This window comes from Lithobates pipiens, unplaced genomic scaffold (genome assembly GCF_037356315.1).
Source record: "Lithobates pipiens isolate NorthernLeopardFrog02 unplaced genomic scaffold, aLitPip1_a1.2 Scaffold_62, whole genome shotgun sequence".
NCBI lineage: Eukaryota > Metazoa > Chordata > Amphibia > Anura > Ranidae > Lithobates > Lithobates pipiens.
This window is the reverse complement of record NW_027507884.1, coordinates 680063-704095: the sequence shown is the minus strand read 5'-3', so window position 1 is coordinate 704095 and position 24033 is coordinate 680063. Positions and strand designations below refer to the sequence as shown.

General features: G+C 43.5%; 1 protein-coding gene across 1 annotated transcript in view; it reads left to right on the top strand.

The window, feature by feature from the left end:
- LOC143958848 (Fc receptor-like protein 5) overlaps positions 1-24033 on the top strand; it is a 120173-nt gene that overhangs the window by 29454 nt on the left and 66686 nt on the right. Inside the window, exons 10-11 of the mRNA XM_077467829.1 lie at positions 3312-3593; positions 8601-8879. Coding sequence (XP_077323955.1) covers positions 3312-3593; positions 8601-8879 — 561 coding nt within the window. The remainder of the gene's footprint in view (positions 1-3311; positions 3594-8600; positions 8880-24033) is intronic.

The window sequence follows — 24033 nt, the reverse complement described above, 5'->3', positions numbered from 1 at the left end:
TGCAAAGATGTTATATAGGGAGATAATAGACATCTTCCATAGCATAAAACTGTATACACGGCATCATTAAATAGAAAATAATGTACTTACAAATACACAATGTTATACAAGCCATTAAGGTCCACATGTATTCTGTTTTCCTCAAACTAACATGGCCATGGCTCAATCGCGCATGAGCAGTGGAGTGTGTTACGGCTCTTCCCTGCGCGTTTTGTCATATATGAACGTCAGGAATAACCATGCAGTTGTATGTGGATCAGTACATGTGCTTAAGACCCTTCTTTGGGAGGGCAACAATATCCGGTAAGTCTCCACTATTCAGTCATGGTGGTGGTCTTCGTTGCACAGACTAAATATTTTTCACTGGGACTTAAATTTGTATGTAATCTTCTGCACTCTATATATTCAAGTGTCTTCTTTGGAACCTAACTTATATTTTTTTAAATAAATGTGGTTTATCATTTATTTCAGTTCACTTTTTTATTTCTCATATAATAAAATTTCTACATTGAGGGTCCCCCGACTTGAAGTTTCTCGGACCCCTCCAGGGTCTAAATGTTGCCCCCCCAGTTTCTCCCAACTTCTCCAAACTCTAAACATTTAACTCTTAATCTGTCCTTCAATATTTAACCTTAAAACCCTTCAATTTATAGTACATCTAATCCTAAGAACAGAAACTCCAAATGCAATTTACCAGTCCTTAGATGTGGAGGCTGGTGGCAGTGGCTTCCTTCTATACTGTATATAAAGGAGGTAAGGAGAAGAGGAGGATTTTGCAGTCCAAATCAGAAGATGACAATGCTGCTCCTCCATAAATACAGTAGGGCAATTTAACATTGTCACTCTAGGAAAGAAAGTGTGTTATTGGCAGGATTAAAAGGTGAAATTAATAGGAAAAAGTCTGAAAATCCAAGGACTGGTAAGCAGCAATGTATTATTCTTTTTATATTTTGTGTTTAGATATGATTTATCCTTACCCCTATTAGATGAGTCCTCAAAATTGAACCTCACCATGTAATCCCCAAAAACTGAACCCCAAGCCCAGCACAAACAAACCAAACCTCTAAACTAAACCATGACATTAACTGCCGTGCCTTGAAAAAGTATTCATACCCCTTGAAATTTCCCACATTTTGTCATGTTACACCCAAAAAACGTAAATGTATTTTATTGGGATTTTATGTGATAGACCAACACAAAGTGGCACATCATTGTGAAGTGGAATGAAAATGATAAATGGTTTTCAATTTTTTTTTTTACAAATAAATATGTGAAAAATGTGGTGTGCATTTGTAATCAGCCCCATTTACTCTGATACCCCTAAATAAAATCTAGTGGAACCAATTGCCCTTAAAAGTCACCTAATAACAAAATAAAGTCCACAGGTGTGTAATTTAATCTATGTATAAATACATCTGTTCTGTGAAGCCCTCAGAGGTTAGTTAGAGAACCTTATTGAACAAACAGCATCATGAAGGCCAAGGAACACACCAGACAGGTCAGGGATAAAGTTGTGGAGAAGTTTAAAGTGAGGTTAGGTTATAAAAAAAAGTACCCCAAGCTTTGAACATCTCATGGAGCTCTGTTTAATCCATCATCCAAAAATGGAAAGAGTATGGCACAACTGCCAACCTACCAAGACATGGCCGTCCACCTAAACTGACAGGCTGGGCAAGGAGAGCAATAATGATAGAAGCGGCCAAGAGGCCCATGGAAACTCTGGGGGAGCTGTAGAGATCCACAGCTCAGGTGGGAGAATCTGTCCACAGGACAACTATTAGTTGTGCTCTCCACAAATCTTTCAGCAGGACAACGACCCAAAACATACAGACAGAGCTACAATGGAATGGTTTAGAGCAAATCATATTCATGTGTTAGAATGGCCCAGTCAAAGTCCAGACCTAAATCCAATTGAGAATCTGTGGCAAGACTTGAAAATTGCTGTTCACAGACGCTCTCCATCCAATCTGACAGAGCTTGAGCAATTTTGCAAAGTAGAATGTGCAAAAATGTCCCTCTCTAGATGTGCAAAGCTGGTAGAGACATCCCCAAAAAGACTTGCAGCTGTAATTGCAGAGAAAGGCGGTTCTACAAAGTATTGACTCCGGGGGGCGCTATACAAATGCACCCCCCACACTTTTCACGTTTATTTGTAAAAAAAAAATTGAAAACAATTCATCATTTTGGTTCCACTTCACAATTATGTGACACTTTGTGTTGGTCTATCACAGTGATGGCGAACCTTGGCACCCCAGATGGAACTACATATCCCATGATGCTCTGGTAACTACACTGCAGAGTGCATGAGCATCATGGGAAATGTAGTTTCAAAACATCCGGGGTGCCAAGGTTCACCAATCACTGGTCTATCATATAAAATCCCAACAAAATACATTTACGTTTTTGGTTGTAAATTGGCAAAATTTGGAAAATGGCAAAATTTGGAAAATGCCATTATTATTGCTTTTTAAAGCCACTGTAAATCCTTGTTGCTCTACATCAGCCTTTCTCAACCTTTTCAACACAGAGGAACCCTTGAAATGGTTCTCCAGTCTCTGGCAACCCCTGCTAAAAATTTGAGATCTGCAATTCATGATAAATTAGTGTGATGGTCAGTGGGAAGAATGGTCCTTATACTTGTGGTCATTGGGAAGAATAACCTCCTTACAGATAGCTAAAAAGATCAATGGAATCTTGAGAACTTATCTAAGAGGCAGAAATTGCCCAATGCGGAAGGAACCCCTAGCAACCTCTGGAGGAACCCTAGGGTTCCACGGAACCTTGGTTGAGAATCACTGGTCTACATGGTCACCTCACCCTGTGTAAGCCCTTGTACACACGGTCGGAGATTCCGACAACCAAATCCGTCGGATCTTGTCCGCAACTGTTGCATACACACGATCGGACAAAGTTGTCGGAAAATCCGAAGTGATGACTAATTCCGTTACGACGGGACTACGTTCAGGCTAGTAGCCAATAGCTTTGGTGTAGGAATTTGATCTGAGCATGCGTGGCACTTTGTCCGATCGGAATTCTCTACACATGATTGGAGTATGTCCGATCGGAGCATTTTGTCGGAAAATTTCCCCAACAAGTTGGAAAACCTGGTCCGTCGGATACTCAGACGGAAACAGTCCGATGGAGACCACACACAGTCGGAATATCCAACAAAATAGTCTGATCGGACACATTCCGTCGGAATCTCCGATCGTGTGTATAAGGGCTTAGCATGCTGGTTTCTCCTGTTTCACCTGTTGTATTTTTACATAGAAAAGCATTTATATGTTCCTCCTTGGTTTCCTTTTCTGCAGAGCTGTTCATGAATCCAAGAATCATAGGAATCCAATATCATACTATAGAAGGAGATCAAATGATCCTGGTATGTAACACAAGTCTCAGTCCACTCAGACAGAGGACAGAACTGTGGTTTGCTTTCTACAGAGATGGACGGAATGTTCAGCTATTCAGCTTATCCGATCAATACGGAGTCCAGTCCGCCCAACTGGAGGATTCTGGGAATTATTCCTGTGATGTGAGAGCTTTGAATGGCAAAGTGATAAAGAGTAGTCACCTCATCCCTATTACGATAAAAGGTAATTCATTCCTGAACAGATCACAAATGTACCACCAGCTTTTAGGTACATGGTGTTCTGTGCAATTACAGACTGTCGCCCAGTATGCACTTTAAGGCTGGGTTCACACCTAAAACGGCCGCAGATCGCACAGGAAAGCTGTGCATCCCTGTTCTCCATTTCAGACAGGGGCGGACTGACCATTCGGCCACTCGGGCACTGCCCAAGGGCCCCGGGCCACTAGGGGGTCCCATCAGGGGTGCTAGCCTCTGTAAAACCAGGGACAGTTTGTAAGAATCTGTGTTTTTTTTACATATGTCTCTGAAATGTCCCTTACCGACATCCTTTTGGTCTAAAAATCCCAAGATTATAGCTGCCCCACCTCTCCAGTACCTTCTCAGCCAATAGAAACATGTCTGTGTATACTGTGTGTACATGTATGTGTATACTGTGTGATTGTATACTGTGTGTGTGTGTGTTTGTGTATACTGTGTGGCCCCATAATCTCTGATTGCCTGGGGGTCCCATAATCTCCTAGTGCCCAAAGGCCCCATGAGTTGTCCGTCCGCTTCTGGTTTCAGGGACAGATCTTTGCCTGAATTCGGCCCTGAAACTGAGCCAAAGATGCACAGTGTTTCTGTGCAAGCCGCACCACAGCCGCCCCGGAGATATGTGAACCGGCTGTCAGAAACCATGAAATCAGACCGAGACAGAAGTACAATTAAATCGCAATTGTTTAATAATAAAAGTAAAAAGAACAAACATAGTCAAAACATAGCCAAAGTTCAGTAACCAGAACTCATAGTCAGCCAAGCCAGAAGTCAGGGATCAATGTAGTGGAACAATAAGCAGGATCTGGAGCCAGAAGGAATGTCATCAAAGCAAGTGTTTAACCAGGGATACAGGAGAGGCTCTGTGATGTTGACCAAGGCGAAGGCAGAGATCCTTTGGGCTGGATGGCTTAAGTAGGCAGGAATGACAAGCAGGATATCATCAACATCTGAGTAACTGTGGCGAGATAGGTGCTGGCAATTAGCCGACAGCTGAGTGGCCAGCTCTGAGAAGGAAGGGCTGAGCCCAACCCTGAGACTGGCTTCAATGAGAGCTGGTCACATTATCCTGTCATGCGAATTGGATGCAGAGAAAACCACATCCAATTCACATAGGCCGCGTACACACGCGGGGACTGTTCGCTCAACTTTGTCCGCTGAACAGTGTTTCAGCGGACAGTCCGCTCGTGTGTGGGCTTCAGCGGACAGTTTCAGCGGACAGTTTGACGAACAAAGTTTTTCGGAAATCCCGAAAAACTGTCCGCTGAAACTTGGTTTGAGCGGACAGTCCCCGCGTGTGTAGGCTTGTTCGTCAAACTAAGTTCCGCGCATGCTCAGAAAGAATTTATACGCCGAAGGTTGCATTGCAGTGTATAGGACGTCGTTTTCTAGTCCCGTCGTACGTGCCGTTCACGTCATCGCGCAGGGTTTCAGCGGACTGTTCGTTCGTCGTGTGTGCTAATTTTGAGCGGACTGTCTGCTGAAACTGTTTGACGAACAAAGTTGAGCGAACAGTCCCCGCGTGTGTACGCGGCCATAGATGTGAACCCAGCCTAAGACTTGCATCTTTTTGCCCCCTTCCCCTGACCTACCCTAACCCACCCTCCCCCTCCACAGATGCATTGGTTCAGCTGTTCCATTACATCCAGCGATATGCAGATTTGGCTGGTTCAGTATTAGTGTACCTGATGCCGCGTACACACGATTGAATTGTCCAGCGGACTTAGTCCACCGGACCGCATTACGCCGGACAATTCGATCATGTGTGGGCTCCAGCGGACTTTTTCATCATTCTTAGAAAGTAGTTTTGACTCAAAATTTGTCCGCCGGACTTGGCTTTCAGCGGACAATCCGTTCGTCAGTGTGCTAGTCCAGCAGACTAAGAATGATGCATGCTCAGAAGCAAGAACGAGAAGGAAGCTATTGGCCACTGGCTATTGAACTTCCTTTTTCTAGTCCCGTCGTACGTGCTGTACGTCATCGTGTTAGAAATCGCCGGACTTTCAGAGTGTCCGTGTGTGGCCATGTCCATTCGTTAGAAAGTCCGGCGGATTGTTTGCCGGATTGTTTGCCGGAACTAAGTCTGCCGGACAATTCGATCATGTGTACGCGGCATTAGACTTCTATGGGGATAAGTCTTGAGGCCGGAGACTATCAGCGACATCCCCATAGAAATATTCTGTCGTAGCCAGGACAGCGGAGATTTGAGGTGCTGGTTGTAAACAAACTTGCTGTGGAATTGAGGTAAGTATCTATGCATCTGTGGAGAGGTACAGTAGGTTAAGTCAGGGGAAAGGAGCAAAAAGGATAAGTGAACCTTGTCTTTAAAGTGCATTTATCCTTTACTCTAATAGAAATTTATAGTGATGAGCTGCAATTTCAATTGTTTTGAACATTCTTTGAAATTCAGTCCCCTAATTGACTCCAGAACTAATATTGCCTTTGTGGACGGGGTCATCTGTGCTCATGCATTTGGGGGTACATTTTGAGCGGTCATGTGAAGAATCTAACATTAAGGCAGTTTCCCAACTTAGAGATGAGCCTTCACTGTGTGCAGTAATAAAGTGCAGAGTTTCTTAGAAAGGTAACTTGTCCCATGTCACTAAACACTGTAACTTGTGTGTTTGTATTAGGAGCAAAGGCGGACTGACCATTCGGGCATTTGGGCAGTGTCCAAGGGCCCAGGGCCATTAGGGGGTCCAATGAGAGGCTCATGGCTGTGCCAGGGGGGAATTTTTTTTTGCCAGCTGTAGTCCCTGGTGGAGTGATGTGCAGGGAAGGAGGAGGGAGCGAGGCAGACAGCGGGGAGAGGGGATTGAGCCTACTTTACAGCTCTCTGGTGCTGGCATCTCCACCTCTGGCAAGAACTTCACACTATACAGTGGAGGGGAAGGAGCCTAGCGGGCACCAGTTTTAGTACATACTACACAAGTGAGAGAGCTGCCGATCAGTAGTGCAGTAGAGTTTTGTGTGTGTGGGAAGGGGGCAAAGATATACAAGTGGGTACAGAGATATACAAGTGGGTACAGAGGGGTTTTAGTGGTTTAAGGGGTGCAGAGGTTTGTAGTGGAGCACAAATATATGCTGGGGGGGTGCAGAGACTTGCTAAGGGATGCAGAGGTGTACTAGGGACACAGAAGTGGGGGGGGGTGCAGAGATGTGTGGTGGAGTACATGGATGTATGGATGTGCCAGGGGTTACAGAGTCATGCTGGGGGTTACACATGAGGTGTACTGGGGGATATATAGGATGCTAGGAGATAGAGGTGTGTGGGGGTGCATGGTGGGGGAGACAGAGATGTGCAGCAGAGTACATGTGCTGAGGGGTGTTGAGGATATGGCAGCATGCTGAAGGATACAGTGGATTCTGGGGGTGCAGAGGTGTACAATGGGGTACAGCAGTATGCTGGGGGTGCAGATGCATGTTGGAGGGGGTGCAGAAGCCTGCTAGGGGTAAAAAAGGCTTGCTGGGGAGTGCAAAGGCATGCTGGGGGTGCAGAGGTGTGTGGCAGGCTGTAAAGGTGTGCTAAGGGTATACTTTGGATACTGAGTATTCTGAGGAGTGCAAAGGTGTGTGAAGGGTATAGATATGTGCTGGGGGGCTGTAAAGGTGTGCAAAGGGGCTGCAGAGGTGTGCAAGGGAGTGCAGAGGTATAATGGGGGTATTTGCCATTTTTTGGGGATATGGAGATGTGCTGGGGCACATAGGCATGCTAAGGGGTTCAGAGGCATTCTGGGGGGTGCAGAGATGTGCAAATGGGTACAGAAGTGTGCTGGGGTACAGAGATATGCTGGAAGGTACGGAAGTGTTCTGGGGCTTCAAAGATTTGCTGAGGGGCTACAGAGGTGTGTTAGGGGCACAAAGATGTACTGGGGGTTTTGAGGTGTTCTGGGAGGGGGGTTATGGGGTGTTTTGGAGCTGCAGAGATGTGCAGGGGGATATGGAAGTGTGCTGCTAGGTATGGAGGCATGCTGTCCTAGTAGTGGAGAAACTGTAATATTTGTGGAGCACGCTGCAGTATTTGTGGTGGAGCAACGGGGTGGGGATTGCATTGTGCAGGAGAAGGGGGCGGTGGGAGGCGGGCTGCAAAATGCACCTTTGCCTGTGTAGGCAAAAATCCTTGCATCGGCCCTGACTTCTGGTACCTTTATTGGGTCACCAGCTTTAAGTGTCCGCTTCTCTGGACCCTCGACCTCCTCAGCCCCGCTCCTCCCTCTTCAGCCTATTGCAATTCTCCCAGTTTTGGTCCTCTAGAGGATCCTCGTGACCTGGCCATAGATCTCCAGAACGAGGGGTTAGAATCTGGTTTCTATTGAATACCAACCACTAGAGACAAAGACCCCCACTCTTGCTTGTAGCTTGTTCCTTCACTTGATAACCCATAGCAACTACATTCCTCTTCTTGTCTTGCCAATTTAACCTTTTGTAGTGGTGTTACTTCATACCCCTTTGTGCTTTACAGACCCTGGTTCTTTAAATAGGCCAAAACCAACCTGCACCCCTTTGAATAATTTCAGACCAGGCTCATAACAGTTAATGTAACTTTACTGAACAAATGTGGCAGAACAGTTCAATACGAACAACGCCCTTCCCGTAATCCGAACTAGAATAGTGTAGTGGCCCAGGCATACCTCCATGAGGTGAGAGTCCATAACGGCTTTGTCCACCGCTTGGATGCCTTCAGCAGCTGTAACTCCCTGGACCCACCAGAACCCGGTACTCCTGGACCTCAGGTGTCCCCTTTTTATAGCACAGATGGGCTGGCTAGGACCAAAAGCCTCGGAACTGAGCAGAAAACATTTAACCATTTCCCCAGCCTGGGCCTGCCACTGGCTCACTATACTATATACAATTCAACCTGCCTACACCTTCGTTAAATTTTTTGGACATTTTCGGTAAAATGTATTGATATTAATTAAAGACATACACATTTCATCAATATTTCACATATTTTTTTTTTAATCATTCATTTTTTTAGAACTGTTTTTCACCCCAGTGCTAAATGTAAGCACTATCAAAGTCTTAGAAGAAATCAACTTGACCCTGACATGTGACACACATCTGAGTCCATTCAGACAGAGGACAGAACTGCATTTTGCCTTCTACAGAGATGGACAGAATATCCAGGAATTCAGTTTATTTTATCAATATGGTATCCGATCTGCTCGGCTGGAGGATTCTGGGAATTATTCCTGTAAAGTGAGGTCTGCATCCAACATTTCTAAGAAGAGCGAGGATGTGTTTGTCCAGATAGAAGGTGAGTTTTTCAGTGATTGTAAAGCTTTTTTGAGATAGAGGAGAGAGCTGTTGCTTTTGTGCACGGTGCTGGATCAAGAATGGGCTCAGGTAAGTATAATGGGGGGGGGAGGGTTGGGGGGACTGATCCCTCCTTAAAGGTATAAGGCCGCACAGGACACCCAGCAAGGGCACAATGGCAGTTGAAGATACCCGCACTAATACACAAACTACAAACAACTTGCAACCACCCCAACCAATAACTAGGCACAGCAAGGAGCTCATAGAAGGGCAACACACAACAAAAACCAAGAAAAAATTTCCCAGCTCACTTACCAGCCAGCCTGCAACAAAACCAAGTTGGTCCTGTCTAACAGTTCACATTAAAAACAAGGATTTTAGCGTATGTCACAGTGGCCACATCAAGGCACCCCACTTTACTGCGGTCCTAACTCTATCATTCTGAGAGTCTCCCAAATTGGAGCACATATAGTATATAGCAGTTGGATAGATTAAGGACAGGTGAGCCTGGAGGGAGCCCACCCCTTCTTAAACGTAAAGGGAAGCATGGAGGGTCCCTATACCTATTCTATGTGTCCCTATACCTCTAGGAGGGCTGGCATCCCTCCAGACACATCTGTACCTTAATCTATCCAATTGCTATAAATATGCTCCAATTTGGGAGACTCTCAAAATTATAGCATTAGGAACGCAGTAAACTGGGGTGCCTTGACGTAACAACTGTGGCTTAGACATATGTTAGCAAATGTGTGTGTCAGAAACCATGAAATCTGGCCGAGACAAAAGTACAGTTAAATCACATTTGTTTAATAGTAAAAAGAACAAACATAGTCAAAACATAGCCAAAGTTCGGTAACCAGAATGGATAGTCAGCCAAGCCAGAAGTCAGGGGTCAATGTAGTGGAACAGCAAGCAGGATCTGGAGCCAGAAGGGATGTCAGCAAAGCCAGTCTTGAATAGGATCACAGGAGATCGTTTCTGTGATGTTGACCAAGGCAAAGACAGAGATCCTCTGGATTGGACGGCTTAAGTAGGCAGGACTGACGAGCAGGATATCATCAACAGCTGAGTAACTGTGGAGAAATAGGAGCTGGCAATTAGCCTACAGCTGAGTGGCCAGCTCAGAGAAGGAAGGGCTGAGCCCAGCCCTGACAGTGTGGGACTAAACCCCTTGCTTTGTTTTGTTTTTTTAACGTTACATTTTATTGAAATTTTGATAATACAAAGTAAGAATAGCAGAATGTGCGACATGCTGAACTGTGAGAAGGAGAATTTGCATCTCAAGGATTACAAATAAGGTTTCTAACAGAAAAATAGGAACCTATGAAAAAACAAAAAAGGTTCTGTGAAACCCTTGTTTTTAACGTGAACTGTTAGCCCTTGTACACACGGTCGGAGAATCCGTCGGAATGTGTCCTATCGGACCGTGTTGTCAGATAATCCGACTGTATGTGGTATGCATCGGACTGATTCCATCGGAATATCTGTCGGACCCAATTTTCCAACTTGTTGGAAATATTTTCTGACCAACTGGTTCGATCGGACATACTCCGATCATGTGTAGAGAATTTTGATCGGACCAAGTGCCACGCATGCTCAGATCAAATTCCTACATCAAAGCTATTGGCTACTAGCCTGAACGTAGTCCCATCATAACAAAATTACGTCACCATGTTTCCGACCGTGTGTACAAGGGCTTAAACAGGGCCAATTGGTTTTGTTGCAGGCTAGCTGGTAAGTGAGCTGGGAAATGTTTGTTTTTGTATAGTATTCAGTATTCCCTTTTACATTAGAGGCCAGTTAAATAGTCCACTTTACATTAGATTTAAGAGTGACCACCCGCTTTTCATTAGAGTAAATATGAATTGTCCACTTTACAATTAGCATTCGGAGGAATCCTCTACTTTTCTTTTCAAACATTTTTATTGAAGTTCAGATAACAACATAGTCATTGTAAATACAGTAATAGCAGTCAAAACCATATACAAATTTAATAAGCAACTGTCCTCCTAAACACAGAAATATCAGTATATCCTCTATTGCTTTTTTTATCTTGTATTAATACTGTATATTATATTGTAGACCGATTGTTTAGGACGTGTTATAGACAGAAGAGTACAAAATGTTGTAGACTTTAAATGATAGGCAACTAATTGTAAGTCGGGTAGGGGACTAGCGAGTCCAGAAATCCTCTACTTTTCATTGGAGTTCAGAAGAATTAATCACTTTACTTTACTTTAAAGCCATCATTTTTTGGGAATTTGGAAGGGGGTCCACACAAACTCCATGCAAATATAGTCCTTTGCAAAAATGGAACTAAGGACCTCCCAGCTTAAAGCTTATGTATGTCAAAAACTTTTTTTTTTAGTTTTGGGTAGAACTGGGGAAAAAAAAAAACTTTTTCTAGTCTTGTATATGGGGTATATATATATATTTCATATGCTCCTTTTTAATGCTTTGTAGGTGGCAAGGACATGGATTACACGTTACAGAACAAAATTCGACTGTTGGCATCTGGGATTTTATTACTTTTAATGGCCTTTTTTTCTACTGGAATATGAAGATTGCTTGGTTGGCCAAAACTAAAGATGACAAAGATGCTTGGATGGAGAGAGTGGGAAAACACCAATTGTCATCTCAATGACCCTATGGCACCAACCATATTTTGACAGTAACAGGGGGTTATAGGAAAGAAGTTGGATGGTTTAGCTGGTTTATTCCTAAAGCTGATTTCTAGGCAAACATAAAATACACAAATTAATGCAGCTCTATTGTCATTAATACATTGTCAAATGCATTTTTAAACGACAAACAGTGTAAGTTCCCAAATGTGACCCAATATCAGCCTCTTATAGCCCATGTACAGAGTGTGAGAGGAAGAGCGGCACATGGAGAAAATGCGTTAACTTGCTGACATGAAGTATGCTGATAGGGGCAAAGCAGAGTTACGGAAGGATGGCCTTTCACTGTCCAGTCACAGGTTGGGGGCTGGTCCGGGATGCCTTGGGCTCAGAGGAAGTGGTTTGAATGATGTTGGCCATGACTGAGGACATTTATCAGCAGAAAATAAGTACTGAGGTGAACACTGAAAGGGTCATGAAAAAAAAACCCTTGTAATTTGTATTCTGATACACGACTGTTCCTTTTAGCCCTTGTACACATGGTCGGACATTCCGACAACAAAATCCGTCAGATTTTGTCAGATGGATTTTGTCCGAAACTTGTGTTGCATACACACGGTCGGACAGAGTTGTCGGAAAATCAGATCGTACGTAACGCAATGATGTTATTTCGTTACGACGGGACTACGTTCAGGCTAGTAGCCAATAGCTTTGGTCTAGGAATTTGATCTGAGCATGCGTGCCACTTTGTCCGATCGGAATTCTCTACACACAATCGGACAAAGTCTGGTCGGATCATGTTGTCGGAAATTTTCATAGCCCAGCTCTAAAACTTTGTCCGTCGGATATTCCGACGGAAACAGTCCGATGGAGCCCACACACAGTCGGATTATCCGACAACACGGTCTGATTGGACATTTTCCATCAGAATGTCCAACCGTGTGTGCAAGGGCTAAAAGTTATCACTTTGCTGATTAAGTAAAAAGTATGTGTTGTTGTATAAAGGGGTCTTGTGTTGAAAACAAAACCAGACATAGGAAGTTACGTATGTGTAATGCAATGTCTGCATTTAAATCAGACATAATAATAATGTAACATGATGGGTTTGCTTAATGACTGTGATTGGTTGTATGTTAAAAGGGAAATGTGTCAACAATGGCAAAAGGCACTCAACGTCACATATGCGTCAGCCAAAAGCGTAAACCTATGGGAGTTAAACCCAAAAATTCTTACTTAGGTGGTATTTACCCCCTATAGAATTTCACGCTTCTGCCGCAGTACCTCTGCGACTTGTTGGGAAGCATAGGCACGTTATACCATACAATTTTGGTCAGCAGTATCCAGGCTGCTCACGCAAATATTAATGATTAGAACAACACTAGAACTCTGTTATCATTAACCATAGAATAATTTCCAGTAGAACTCAGGACAATAGCCACCCATATTCTATTGAGCGCAAGACTAGTGATAGTACGCCATTGGAAAGACCAGGAACCTCCCTCGTTCCAAGAGGTTTGGACAGTTGTGGAGGCAACATGGACTCTCGTGGTACGGTATAAACTTACAACAGTCAATTTACAAAAATATATAAATTTATTATGCACACATCATAAAAAGCCTTCTATAGTAGATAAATTACATTAGATGATGCTAATCATGCAGCATCCACTTGTCTGACACAAATTGGAAGAACTTAGATTTATATATAATAATCCTGCACTGTTTGACCCCTTTCACACGAACGGACCGTCTATCCATTTTTCTTCCATCCGTTAACGGAAGACCAATGCATTCCTATAGGCAAATGGATGACCATCCGTTACCATCCATTAACCTCCACTAGTTTTTATCCATTTTTTTTAACGTACATGGCTACGTCCAGATCGGATAGCAACTGACGTTAACGGACAATGTCCGTCAACGTCTGATCAGTTAAGATCCATTTTGAAGAAATAATTTTTTTTGTTTATCTGTATGGGAGGAGCAATGCTTTCTGGGTAATTTCCTTAAAGGCACAGAAACTTCTGTAAACAGATCTAAGCGGATACAAAAACGGATGAAAAAACGGATGTAAACATGTACATTAATGGATGAAAACAAAGATTAATGGAACGGAAGACGGATGAAGCAATGGATAAGAACTTATACGTTTTTAACGTGGCTAAACTGGCTAAACTGATGGTGACTATGTGAAAGGGGCCTTACACACGGAGATTTGTTCTTCCAGTTACACACTCTACATGTTTCGGGGGTTACTCCCTTCTTCAGGAGTATATTAGGTCAGAAAATGATCCACAAGAAAGCAAATACCGTATTTATCGGCATATAACACGCACAGGTGTATAACACGCACATTCATTTTAAGAGGGAAGTTTCAGGAAAAACTTACATTTTTGTATTGGCGTATAACACACACACGCTATTTGCACCCGATTTTCATGGTGGAAAAAGTGAGTGTTATATGCCAATAAATACAGTAAATCAAATATACAGTAGAATTAAAAACACATAACTAATAACCATCCTTTATGGTATACTGTCATGTAGAATGGATGTATACAAAGTTTTCCAAAGGATTAATTTCCCTCTAAATAATAGAAAACCAGCCTTACTAATACACACTGTGGTGAAGAGTCGTACATAGTTACTTTTCTCTACTACAGTTCAGAATTAGGTTTATCTTTTCTGCGACAACTACCCAGATTTCCCAAATGTTAATGTTGACATATTATTATTATTATTATAATACAGGTTTTATATAGCGCCAACAGTTTGCTCAGCGCTTTACAACATGAGGGCAGACATTACAGTTACATTACAATTTGGTACAAGAGGAATCAGAGGGCCCTGCTCGTTAGAGCTTACAATCTAAAAAGGAAGGGGCAATTGATACAAAAGGTAATAGCTGTGGAGGGATGACCTGATGGAGGAAGTAAAACAGTGTTAGTTAGAAGCAGGATAGGCTTCTTTGAAGAGAAGGGTTTTCAGGGATCGTCTAAAGATGGATAGATTAGGGGACAGATTGGGGTAGGGAGTTCCAAAGGATGGGAGACGCTCTGGAGAAATCCTGGAGGAGAGTATTGGAGGAGGTGACAAGGGAGCTATAGAGCAGGGGGTCTTGGGAGGACCGAAGAGAGCGGCTTGGTTGGTATTTTGGGACTAGGTTAGTGATGTATCTGGGAGCAGAGTTATGGATGGCTTTGTAAATTATTGTTAGTACTTTGAATTTTATTAGTTGGGTGAGTGGAAGCCAGTGCAGGGATTGGCAGAGAGGGGTGGAGGACACTGAATGGTTGGTAAGGTGGATGAGTCTTGCAGCGGCATTCATTATGGACTGAAGGGGGGATAGTCTATGTAAAGGTAATCCAACGAGAAGTGAGTTGCAGTAGTCGAGGAGAGAGATGACCAGGGAGTGAATTAGAAGCTTGGTGGTGTCTTTATTTAAAAAGGGGCGTATTCTGGAAATGTTGCAGAGGCTAAGGTGGCATGATTTGGACAGGGATTGGATGTGGGCCTGAAAGGACATTTCGGAGACTAAGGTTACCCCTAGCACCCTGGCATGTGGGGACGGACTGATAGATGTGCCATTGATCTTGACAGAGAAGTCAGGGGAAGGGGCACGTGGGGGAGGAAATATTAAGAGCTCAGTTTTTGATAGATTAAGTTTGAGGAAGTGGTGTGACATCCAGGCTGATATGTCTGTTAGTAGATCAGTGATGTGTGAGGAGATTGATGGGGTGAGCTGAGGGGCAGAGAGATAGATTTGGGTGTCATTAGCAAAAAAAAGGTAGTGAAAGCCATGGGAGGCTATCAGCTGACCCAGGGAGGATGTGTAGATCGAGAATAGTAGAGGTCCAAGGGCAGAACCTTGGGGGACCCCAACGGAAAGGGGAATAGGAGAAGAGGAAGTGGAGTTGTAAGACATATGATGACAATACCAACAGAATAAACTTGATGTTCATGTCTATGGGCAACAACCTTGGGTCCTCGCCCTCCAAGGCACATGTTGTTCCCCTTGGGGCATCAGGAGAGAGGTGACCCATCTAGATAAGTATAAAAAGACTTAAGCCCCATACACACTATCAGATTTTCTGCAGATTTTTTCCTTCAGATTTACCAAAACCATATAATATGAGGTCAAACCTTAGGAGTCTCAATGTGGATGCAATCAGGTAGGTCCATGCACTACATGGTTTTGGTAAATCTGAAGACAAAAATCAACAGAAAATCTGATAGTGTGTATGGAGCGTAAGTCATATTTCTCTGCTCTATGTCACCGTGATAGCATTTATGTCTCTGAACAATTACCACTGCTTAAGATTCAACTAGTGATGCATTATTCACTCCTGAGATAGTGGCTGCTATATCCTTGCTTTCTTTATTATTTTTTTCTGTTATCACCCAATTTTTTTTTTCAATAAAAACGTATTGAAATTAAAAAGGAAATGTGTCATTTGAATATGTTCCCCTTATTGGTGGAAGGTGGCCGGTAACGCCCATGTTTTATCCATACTTAACATCATGTCGGGGATAATAAAAGTGGAACAATGTATCGTAGAGCAACGTGTCTTGTGTCAATCATTGAGTCCCCTATATGTAGAGATAGACTTGGATATAAAAGCAACGGAATCGGCCAATGAAGGGTAATTTATTATAATTAGATAAGAAGATGATAGTCAGAACTAGTGTTTCAAGGTGAAAATGCACCTTTCAAACACTGTAAGAAAAATATTATTTTTATTTTATCTGTTATTGGGCTATTCAATTATATCTTGTCATTTTTGGTTGGTGTTACGCTTTACCAAGTATAATTATAACAGTTTCTGCTCTTGACAATATCTAGTAATATATGACAATGTAGGTTTATATAGTCACAAATACATTTTCAAAAAGGCAAAAACTTTAATTCTCTTAAGCCATTGCTTACCTCATACGTGGCAGTGTAGACACAGATTAGTGTGGAAAAATGTTGAGGAAAAAAAAAAAAGGGTACTCGAAGAGTAACCAAAGGTAGGACTTTAAGGGCATTGAAACAATGGAGAAGTATAAAAAATAACAATATTTATTGAAAAAAAAAAGTACATAATATAATCGCAGTGTTCACGAGTGTTAAAAATCATGTAAAATTATACAGTTTGTACAGTGAGCCCTTGTGCGGCTACATGTTTCACCGTTAGTCTTCTTCAGGAGTCAGGACACGATCCAGGTTCAAAAAAATAACAAAAAGAGAGAACAAGTCTCACTGTCTTGTTAATAGACCAAGCCTCACATACAAAAAAAAAAAAAAAAAAAAAATATATATATATATATATATATATATATATATATATATATTCTTTTAACGTTTCATATATATATATATATATACACTACACTAATATATATATATATATATATATATATATATATATATATATATATATATATATATATATATACATATATATATATATATATATATATATATACATATATATATATATATATATATATATACATATATATATATATATATATATATATATATATATATATATATATATATATATATATATATATATATATATATATATATATATATATATATATATATATAGATAATAAACTATATCTTTATATACACACACACACACACACATATATATATTTATATATATATATATATATATATATATATACACACACATACACACATATTCATATATATATATATATATACAAAGCAAAGAAGGAGGAAGTTATTGCTTGGGGGCTTCACATGCCCACAACAAAAATGACATTGGCCGATCATTAAGGATATAAATAAAAATTTTAAGCAAAAACGGCCATGCTTCAGTGAGAAATCAAAGAAAAGTAAGCTTTTTTATTTAAAAACAGACATTTTAAAGCGTAACCAAGAAAAAAAAAATGTCAGCAGTGCAGAACCGCTTTAAAGGGGTTGTAAAGTCTCAGTTTTTTTCACTTTAATGCATTCTACGCATTAAGGTGAAAAACTTCCTGTGCTGCAAATTGCCTCCCAGAGCCCCCCTTTTACTTACCTGAACCCAATTGTTCCAGCATCGAGAACGAGCACAGCAGCTCCAGCCGCTGTCTCGATTCCTCATTGGATAGATTGACAGCAGCGGGAGACAATGGCTTCTGTGGCTATTAATCAAATCTGGTGAAACGGGAGCCAGGGGGCGGGCTGAGTCCTGCTGTCTGTCATTTGGATCAAGCAACCAATGTCATTTGAAGTAAAACACATAGCCAAGTAGTATTCTACACAATTTTTATTTATTGTGCACTAAAAAAACCAAAAAAAAACAAATACAATTAGACACGCTATCTGCCTTTAGAACTACAAACCAAAAAGTGCATTCTATGCATTAAAAAATATAACAAATCAAATCATTATTTAAGCAAAAAATAACAGCCTCATGCATGTGTCCTGCTTCTTAATATAGTGGGTCAACAATGCCAAGAATTGGTGAAAGCAGGGGTCTATCATCCGGAGATAATTTCAAAAACATCCGGATTATTCTCCTGGAGCTCCCGCAGCAAAGACATAATTGGTCACGATTAATAAAGCAACCAATTTTTGGTTCAAGAACAACTCTTCCTGTTCCTGGACTGGACTTGAGTCAAAGCAATAACTCCAAGGCCAATAATAAATAACATATTTTCTCCTCTGATGCTGCAACATGTCTGGTTGATGAACGACCGCTCAAAAACTAACTGAAAAGTGCTAAATGAAAAGAGTGAATCAACACTCGCCAAACTTCTACTAACACGAAATTAGCAGAAGGAGCCCAAAGGGGGTGGCATTAAAGAGCTGAAAAACCACGTAGTACGTCACTTCATTCATGTTTGTTGGCTGACAATTCCTTGCTGTTTGTATGCAAGACAAAATCCAGGTACACACCTTCGGACAAAAGTCCAGGGTTTTGTCTGAGGAAAATTTGAATGTGTGTACGAGGCTTTAGAGTCCTTTTTTTAGCAAGCCAATAGTGTGTCCAGCTTTTAAACAATTAAATATCTGACATTGTTGCTTCCTGTATTTAAACCTGGCTCTCCCCCATATCACTTTAGAAAGAAGCGCGCATGCTCTGAAACGCGTTGTACTTTGCAATCCTCTCGGTTACATCATACGCCGCCTGGTGCTGCGTTCCAAGGCGCTCTCCTCCATCCACAAATGGAAAGGACTTGGACTTGCCAGTCAATGTCCCAAACATCTCCCTGTCACACAGTGGTACTCCGCCACCTTGGACTGAAAGCGCTGGACACGCACCCTTACTGGTTATCACCAACAGATGAGCCTTTTATCTTTTTAACCCATGTGAGTTTATAATTGATGGTACGTTTAAGCTACAATAAATACACTTAGAGGCGCTCTTCTGTTTTCCTTTTATACCATTCTTGTTGAACGTCCTGTAACCGAGTCCAAGCCTCTTCATTATGGGATCCCTACAATGGTTTGGGGATATGTATAAAGTCCCACACCATGTCATCCCACTATGCACGAGAGTCCTCGATGATGTCCATGATGTGTTGTGGGACATAAGGATAATCCAAATGGAGCCACAGAGAATAGCGCACATATACACACAAAAAACAGTTGTTTTCAAATCTTGTAAAGCCTCATACACACGATAGGACTTTGTACAAACTTTCCCTTGGATTTTTGTACAAAGGGCGTTGGCTCTGAACTTGTATTGCATACACACAGCAGGACTTTTTCAGCCAACTTTCACCAAATCATGTGGTTTTTCTGCTCTTTACCGCCACCTTTGGTCAACTTCTATATTGTTGTCTGATCTTTTGCATTGGTTCTGAGCATGCCTGTTTGTACTTTGTACAAAAGTCCTATGGTGTTCTGTACACACGATCAGACTTTGCTCCATCGGACTTTTGTTGCCAGAAAGTTTGTCCATTCGCACAGCCAACAAAAGTCAGATGAAAACCAAAAAAGTTTGTCCGATGGAGCGTACACACGGTCGGATGTTGCTCCAAAACAGCTAATTTGCATGTTTGTTGTCAAAAAGTCTGATCGTGTGTATGGGCCTTAATGGTGATGCTGCTATGAGGAGCAATACACAAATAGAGCCTCAGAGAATAGTGCGCACATACACAAAAAAAAGGTTGCTTTTAAATCTTGCAAGGTTACTTAAGGCCCATACACACTATCAGACTTTTTGACAACAAACATGCAAATTAGCTGTTTTGAAGCAACATCCGACCGTGTGTACGCTCCATCAGACAAACTTTTTTGGTTTTCATCTGACTTTTGTTGGCTGTGCAAACGGACAAACTTTTTGACAACATAAGTCCGATGGAGCAAAGTCCGATCGTGTGTAAGCAAAAGCATCGGACTTTTGTACAAGGTACAAACACGCATACTCAGAACCAATGCAAAAGATCAGACTACAATACAGAAGTTGACCAAAGGTGGCGCTGGAGTCATTGAACGTCCTCTTTTGAAGTGTCATCAGTACGTTGAAACGTCACTACGTTCATGTTTGTTGCCTAAAAAGTCCTGCCGTGTGTATGCAATACAAACTTGTGGACTACGCCCTTTGTACAAAAGTCCACGGGAAAGTTTGTACAAAGTCTGATCGTGTGTATGAGGCTTAATATGAATGCATAATTAGTGGTGGGCTTAAGCACAGTATGGCCATATAGTGTGATTAAATCCCCATATTTACTCAATATCGGATGTTTTTAAGTAGCCTTGCAAGATTTGAAAGCAAGGCTTTTTTTATGTATGTGTGCACTATTCTCTGTGGCTCTATTTGTGTATTGGTCTTTATAGCAGCACCAACCTTAGAAATGTATGTTTAGGGTGTGCCCCCCAACCCTTTGTTACATAAGGATAATCCAGGCTCCATTCTAGCTGCACCTCCATCTGAAACTGGGAAGAACGTTGGACGCTCCTGTGGTTTTTCTTTCCCAGGAAAGACACAGACATGGGGGGACCTCACTACTTCTGGTCTGAGTCTTGGATGGTTGGTTCTGGAACCAGTGTCGGACACAGATAGGGGTCTGCAAAGATCTTTTGGCCCTCCTCAGCTGGCTCTGGCACATCTGACACCTCTGAAAGCACCTCCACATCTTCCTGAGGGTCTCCCCACTCCCATTCTTCTTCTGAGCTGCTATGTGATGACCATTCTTCCCAGTCGGTATCTATGGGTCCGAATTCTGCTTGCAGTCAGTAGTGATGGACGAACTTCCGACGGGACGTTTCGCGAAAGCGAAATGCGAACGGACCCAAACGTTCGCGAAACCGAACGTTCGCCGCGGGCCCCATTGACTTCAATGGGAGGCGAACTTTGCAAACCTTCATGTCGAATTTGCGGCCACGTGGTAATTATTAGGGGGTAAAACGTAGTCCCACCATCTGGACAATGACATAATACATGTATGAGGTGAATTTGGGATCGATAACTACAAGCATTTTTATTTTATTTGGGAAATTGTTCTAACAATTCAGGACTATGGAGCTAATGAAGGCAATGGAGGAGAGGGAAGGTCAGGGACCAGGGTAGGCAAAGAAGAGGGTGCAGGAGATGATCACCAGCAGCGTGACATACCGGAATGACACATGCACCGTGATAGAGGCATCTGACAGCAGCACCGTAATACAGAGCACTGACAGCAGCACCGTGACATACAGCGCTGACAGCAGCACCGTGACATACAGCGCTGACAGCAGCACCGTGACATACAGCGCTGACAGCAGCACCGTGACATACAGCGCTGACAGCAGCACCGTGACATACAGCGCTGACAGCAGCACCGTGACATACAGCGCTGACAGCAGCACCGTGACATACAGCGCTGACAGCAGCACCGTGACATACAGCGCTGACAGCAGCACCGTGACATACAGCGCTGACAGCAGCACCGTGACATACAGCGCTGACAGCAGCACCGTGACATACAGCACTGACAGCAGCACCGTAAGCAGCCCCAGGAGGAAGTCAGCACAGCACAGGGATGGTGTGATCCCCTCATAATAAGAACCCCCAGGAGGAAGTCAGCACAGCACAGGGATAGTGTGATCCCTTCATAATAAGAACCCCCAGGAGGAAGTCAGCACAGCACAGGGATATCATAAGCAGCCCCAGTAGAAATATGACACCGCTCAACCTCTTCAAAGAGGAGGGTAGGGGCATATAGTACGGTGTGCTTTTTTGGGTCAAGGAAGTGAGCCAAATGAATTAAGAAGGTCTGTGTGCTTGATTAAAAAAATAGTTTATAGACATATACATGGTCTACTGGTCACATGTGTTGAATTCCTCCGAGATCCATGCCTCATTCATTTTTAGAAATGTGAGGTAGTTAACACTGTCGTGAGCTAGGCGAGTACGCTTATCGGTCACAATCCCCCCTGCTGCGCTGAACGTCCTTTCGGACAGGACACTGGATGAGGGGCAAGCCAACAGTTCGATTGCAAATTGGGCAAGCTCTGGCCAGAGGTCAAGCCTGCCCACCCAGTAGTCTAGGGGTTCATCACTCCTCAGAGCGTCCACATCGGCCGTTAACCCAATGTAGTCGGACACCTGACGGTCTAGGCGTTCCCTGATGCTGGATCCGGATGACACCTGTCGATGGGTCGGCTGAAAGAATGACCTCATATCCGAAGTCACCAACACATCTTCAAACCGGCCTCTTCTTGCAGGCGCTGTTGGATTGGTACCCGCAAATCCTTCTCTGGGAGTGGGAATTGCTCCTCTGCCAGCGCACGCAAAAGCAGAATGCAGCATTTCTCGAAGCAAGGCCTGGAAGTGCTGCATTCTGACAGCCCTCTGCGACGGCGGTAACATTTCCGCCATTTTGTGTTTGTACCGGGGGTCTAAGTACGTTGCCACCCAGTACTGGTCCTTGACCCTCATGCTTTTTATACGGGGGTCCCTATTAAAACACTGGAGCATGAAGGCCCCCATTTGCACTAAAGTGGAAGCGGTGTGGTGGCCTGGCTCCTGCTCATCATCCAGGATAATGTCGTCCTCTTCATTCTCCTCTCCCCATCCTCGCACAACAGGGATCCCAGAAAGGTTTAAAGCATGCTCTTCTTGCTCCTGCTCATCCGCCCCGGCACCATCCTCCTCTGACTCCTCATCAGACTCCTGTTGTTGACTTGTCTCAGATAGAGTAGCCCCCCCTGGGAATTCATCCAGCATTGCGACTTCCTCATCTTCCCGCTCCTGCTCCTCCACAGCCTGATCAATGACACGACGCAATGCACGCTCCAGAAAGAAGGCATAAGGTACCATGTCACTGATGGCGCCATGGCTGCGACTGACCAGTTTGGTGATCTCCTCAAATGGCCGCAGAAGTCTGCATGTGTCGCGCATGAGCAGCCACTGGCGCGGTGAAAAAAAACCCAGCTCCCCAGAACCGTTTCTTTCGCAGAGTTCATACAGGTAGACGTTAACTGCACGTTTCTGCTGGAGCAGCCTATCAAGCATATAGAAGGTTGAGTTCCATCGCGTCGGGCAATCGCAAATAAGACGTCTGACCGGCAGATGGTGTCGCCGCTGAATGTCAGCAAGGCGAGCCATGGCCGTGTAAGATCTTCTGAAATGGGCCGAGATTTTCCTTGCCTGCCGCAAGATGTCCTGGACCCCAGGGTATTTGACAAGGAATCGCTGCACGACCAAGTTTAAGACGTGTGCCATGCACGGCACGTGCGTGATTTTGCCCTGTTTCAATGCGCTAAGCAGATTGGCACCGTTGTCACACACCACTTTACCAACTGTCAAATTGAGCGGTGTTAGCCACTCATCTGCCTGTGAACGCAAAGCTGAAAGGAGTGCCGGGCCAGTGTGGCTCTTTGCTTCCAGGCACAACAGACGCAGCACGGCATGGCAACGTCTCACCTGGCATGTGGAATAGGTTCTGGGGAGCTTGGGCGGTGCAGTGGAAGAGACGCTAGCAGCGGAAAAGGAGGAGGCAGCTGAGGAGGAGAGGGAGGAGGATGGAGTAGGAGGAGGAGAAGAAGAGTCAGGCCTGCATGCAATCCGTGGCGGTAAAACCAAATCTACACGGGTGCCACGGGTTACATGCTTGACGGCCGTCAGAAGGTTCACCCAGTGGGCAGTAAAACTGATATACCTTCCCTGCCCGTGTTTGCTAGACCACGTGTCTGTGGTCAGATGTATCTTGGCACCGACACTGTGTGCCAGAGATACATTCACTTGCCGCTGAACATGGCCATATAGCTCTGGGATGCCCTTCTCTGAGAAATACTTCCTTCCTGGGACCTTCCATTGTGGTGTTCCAATGGCCACAAATTTGCGAAAGGCCTCCGAGTCCACCAGTTTATATGGCAGTAGTTGGCGGGCTATGAGTTCTGACAAGCCAGCCGCCAACCGTTGGGCAAGAGGGTTATCCGGCGTCATCATTTTTTTACGCTCAAACATTAGGCCCACGGAAGCCTGCCTTTTTGCAGAAAAATGTGAGCTTGGCGTGATGGAAGGTGGAGTGGAGGACAATTGTGAGGAGAGAGGAGAAGGAGAAGTAGAAGACGAGGCTGGACGGTGAGAGCCTGCAGTG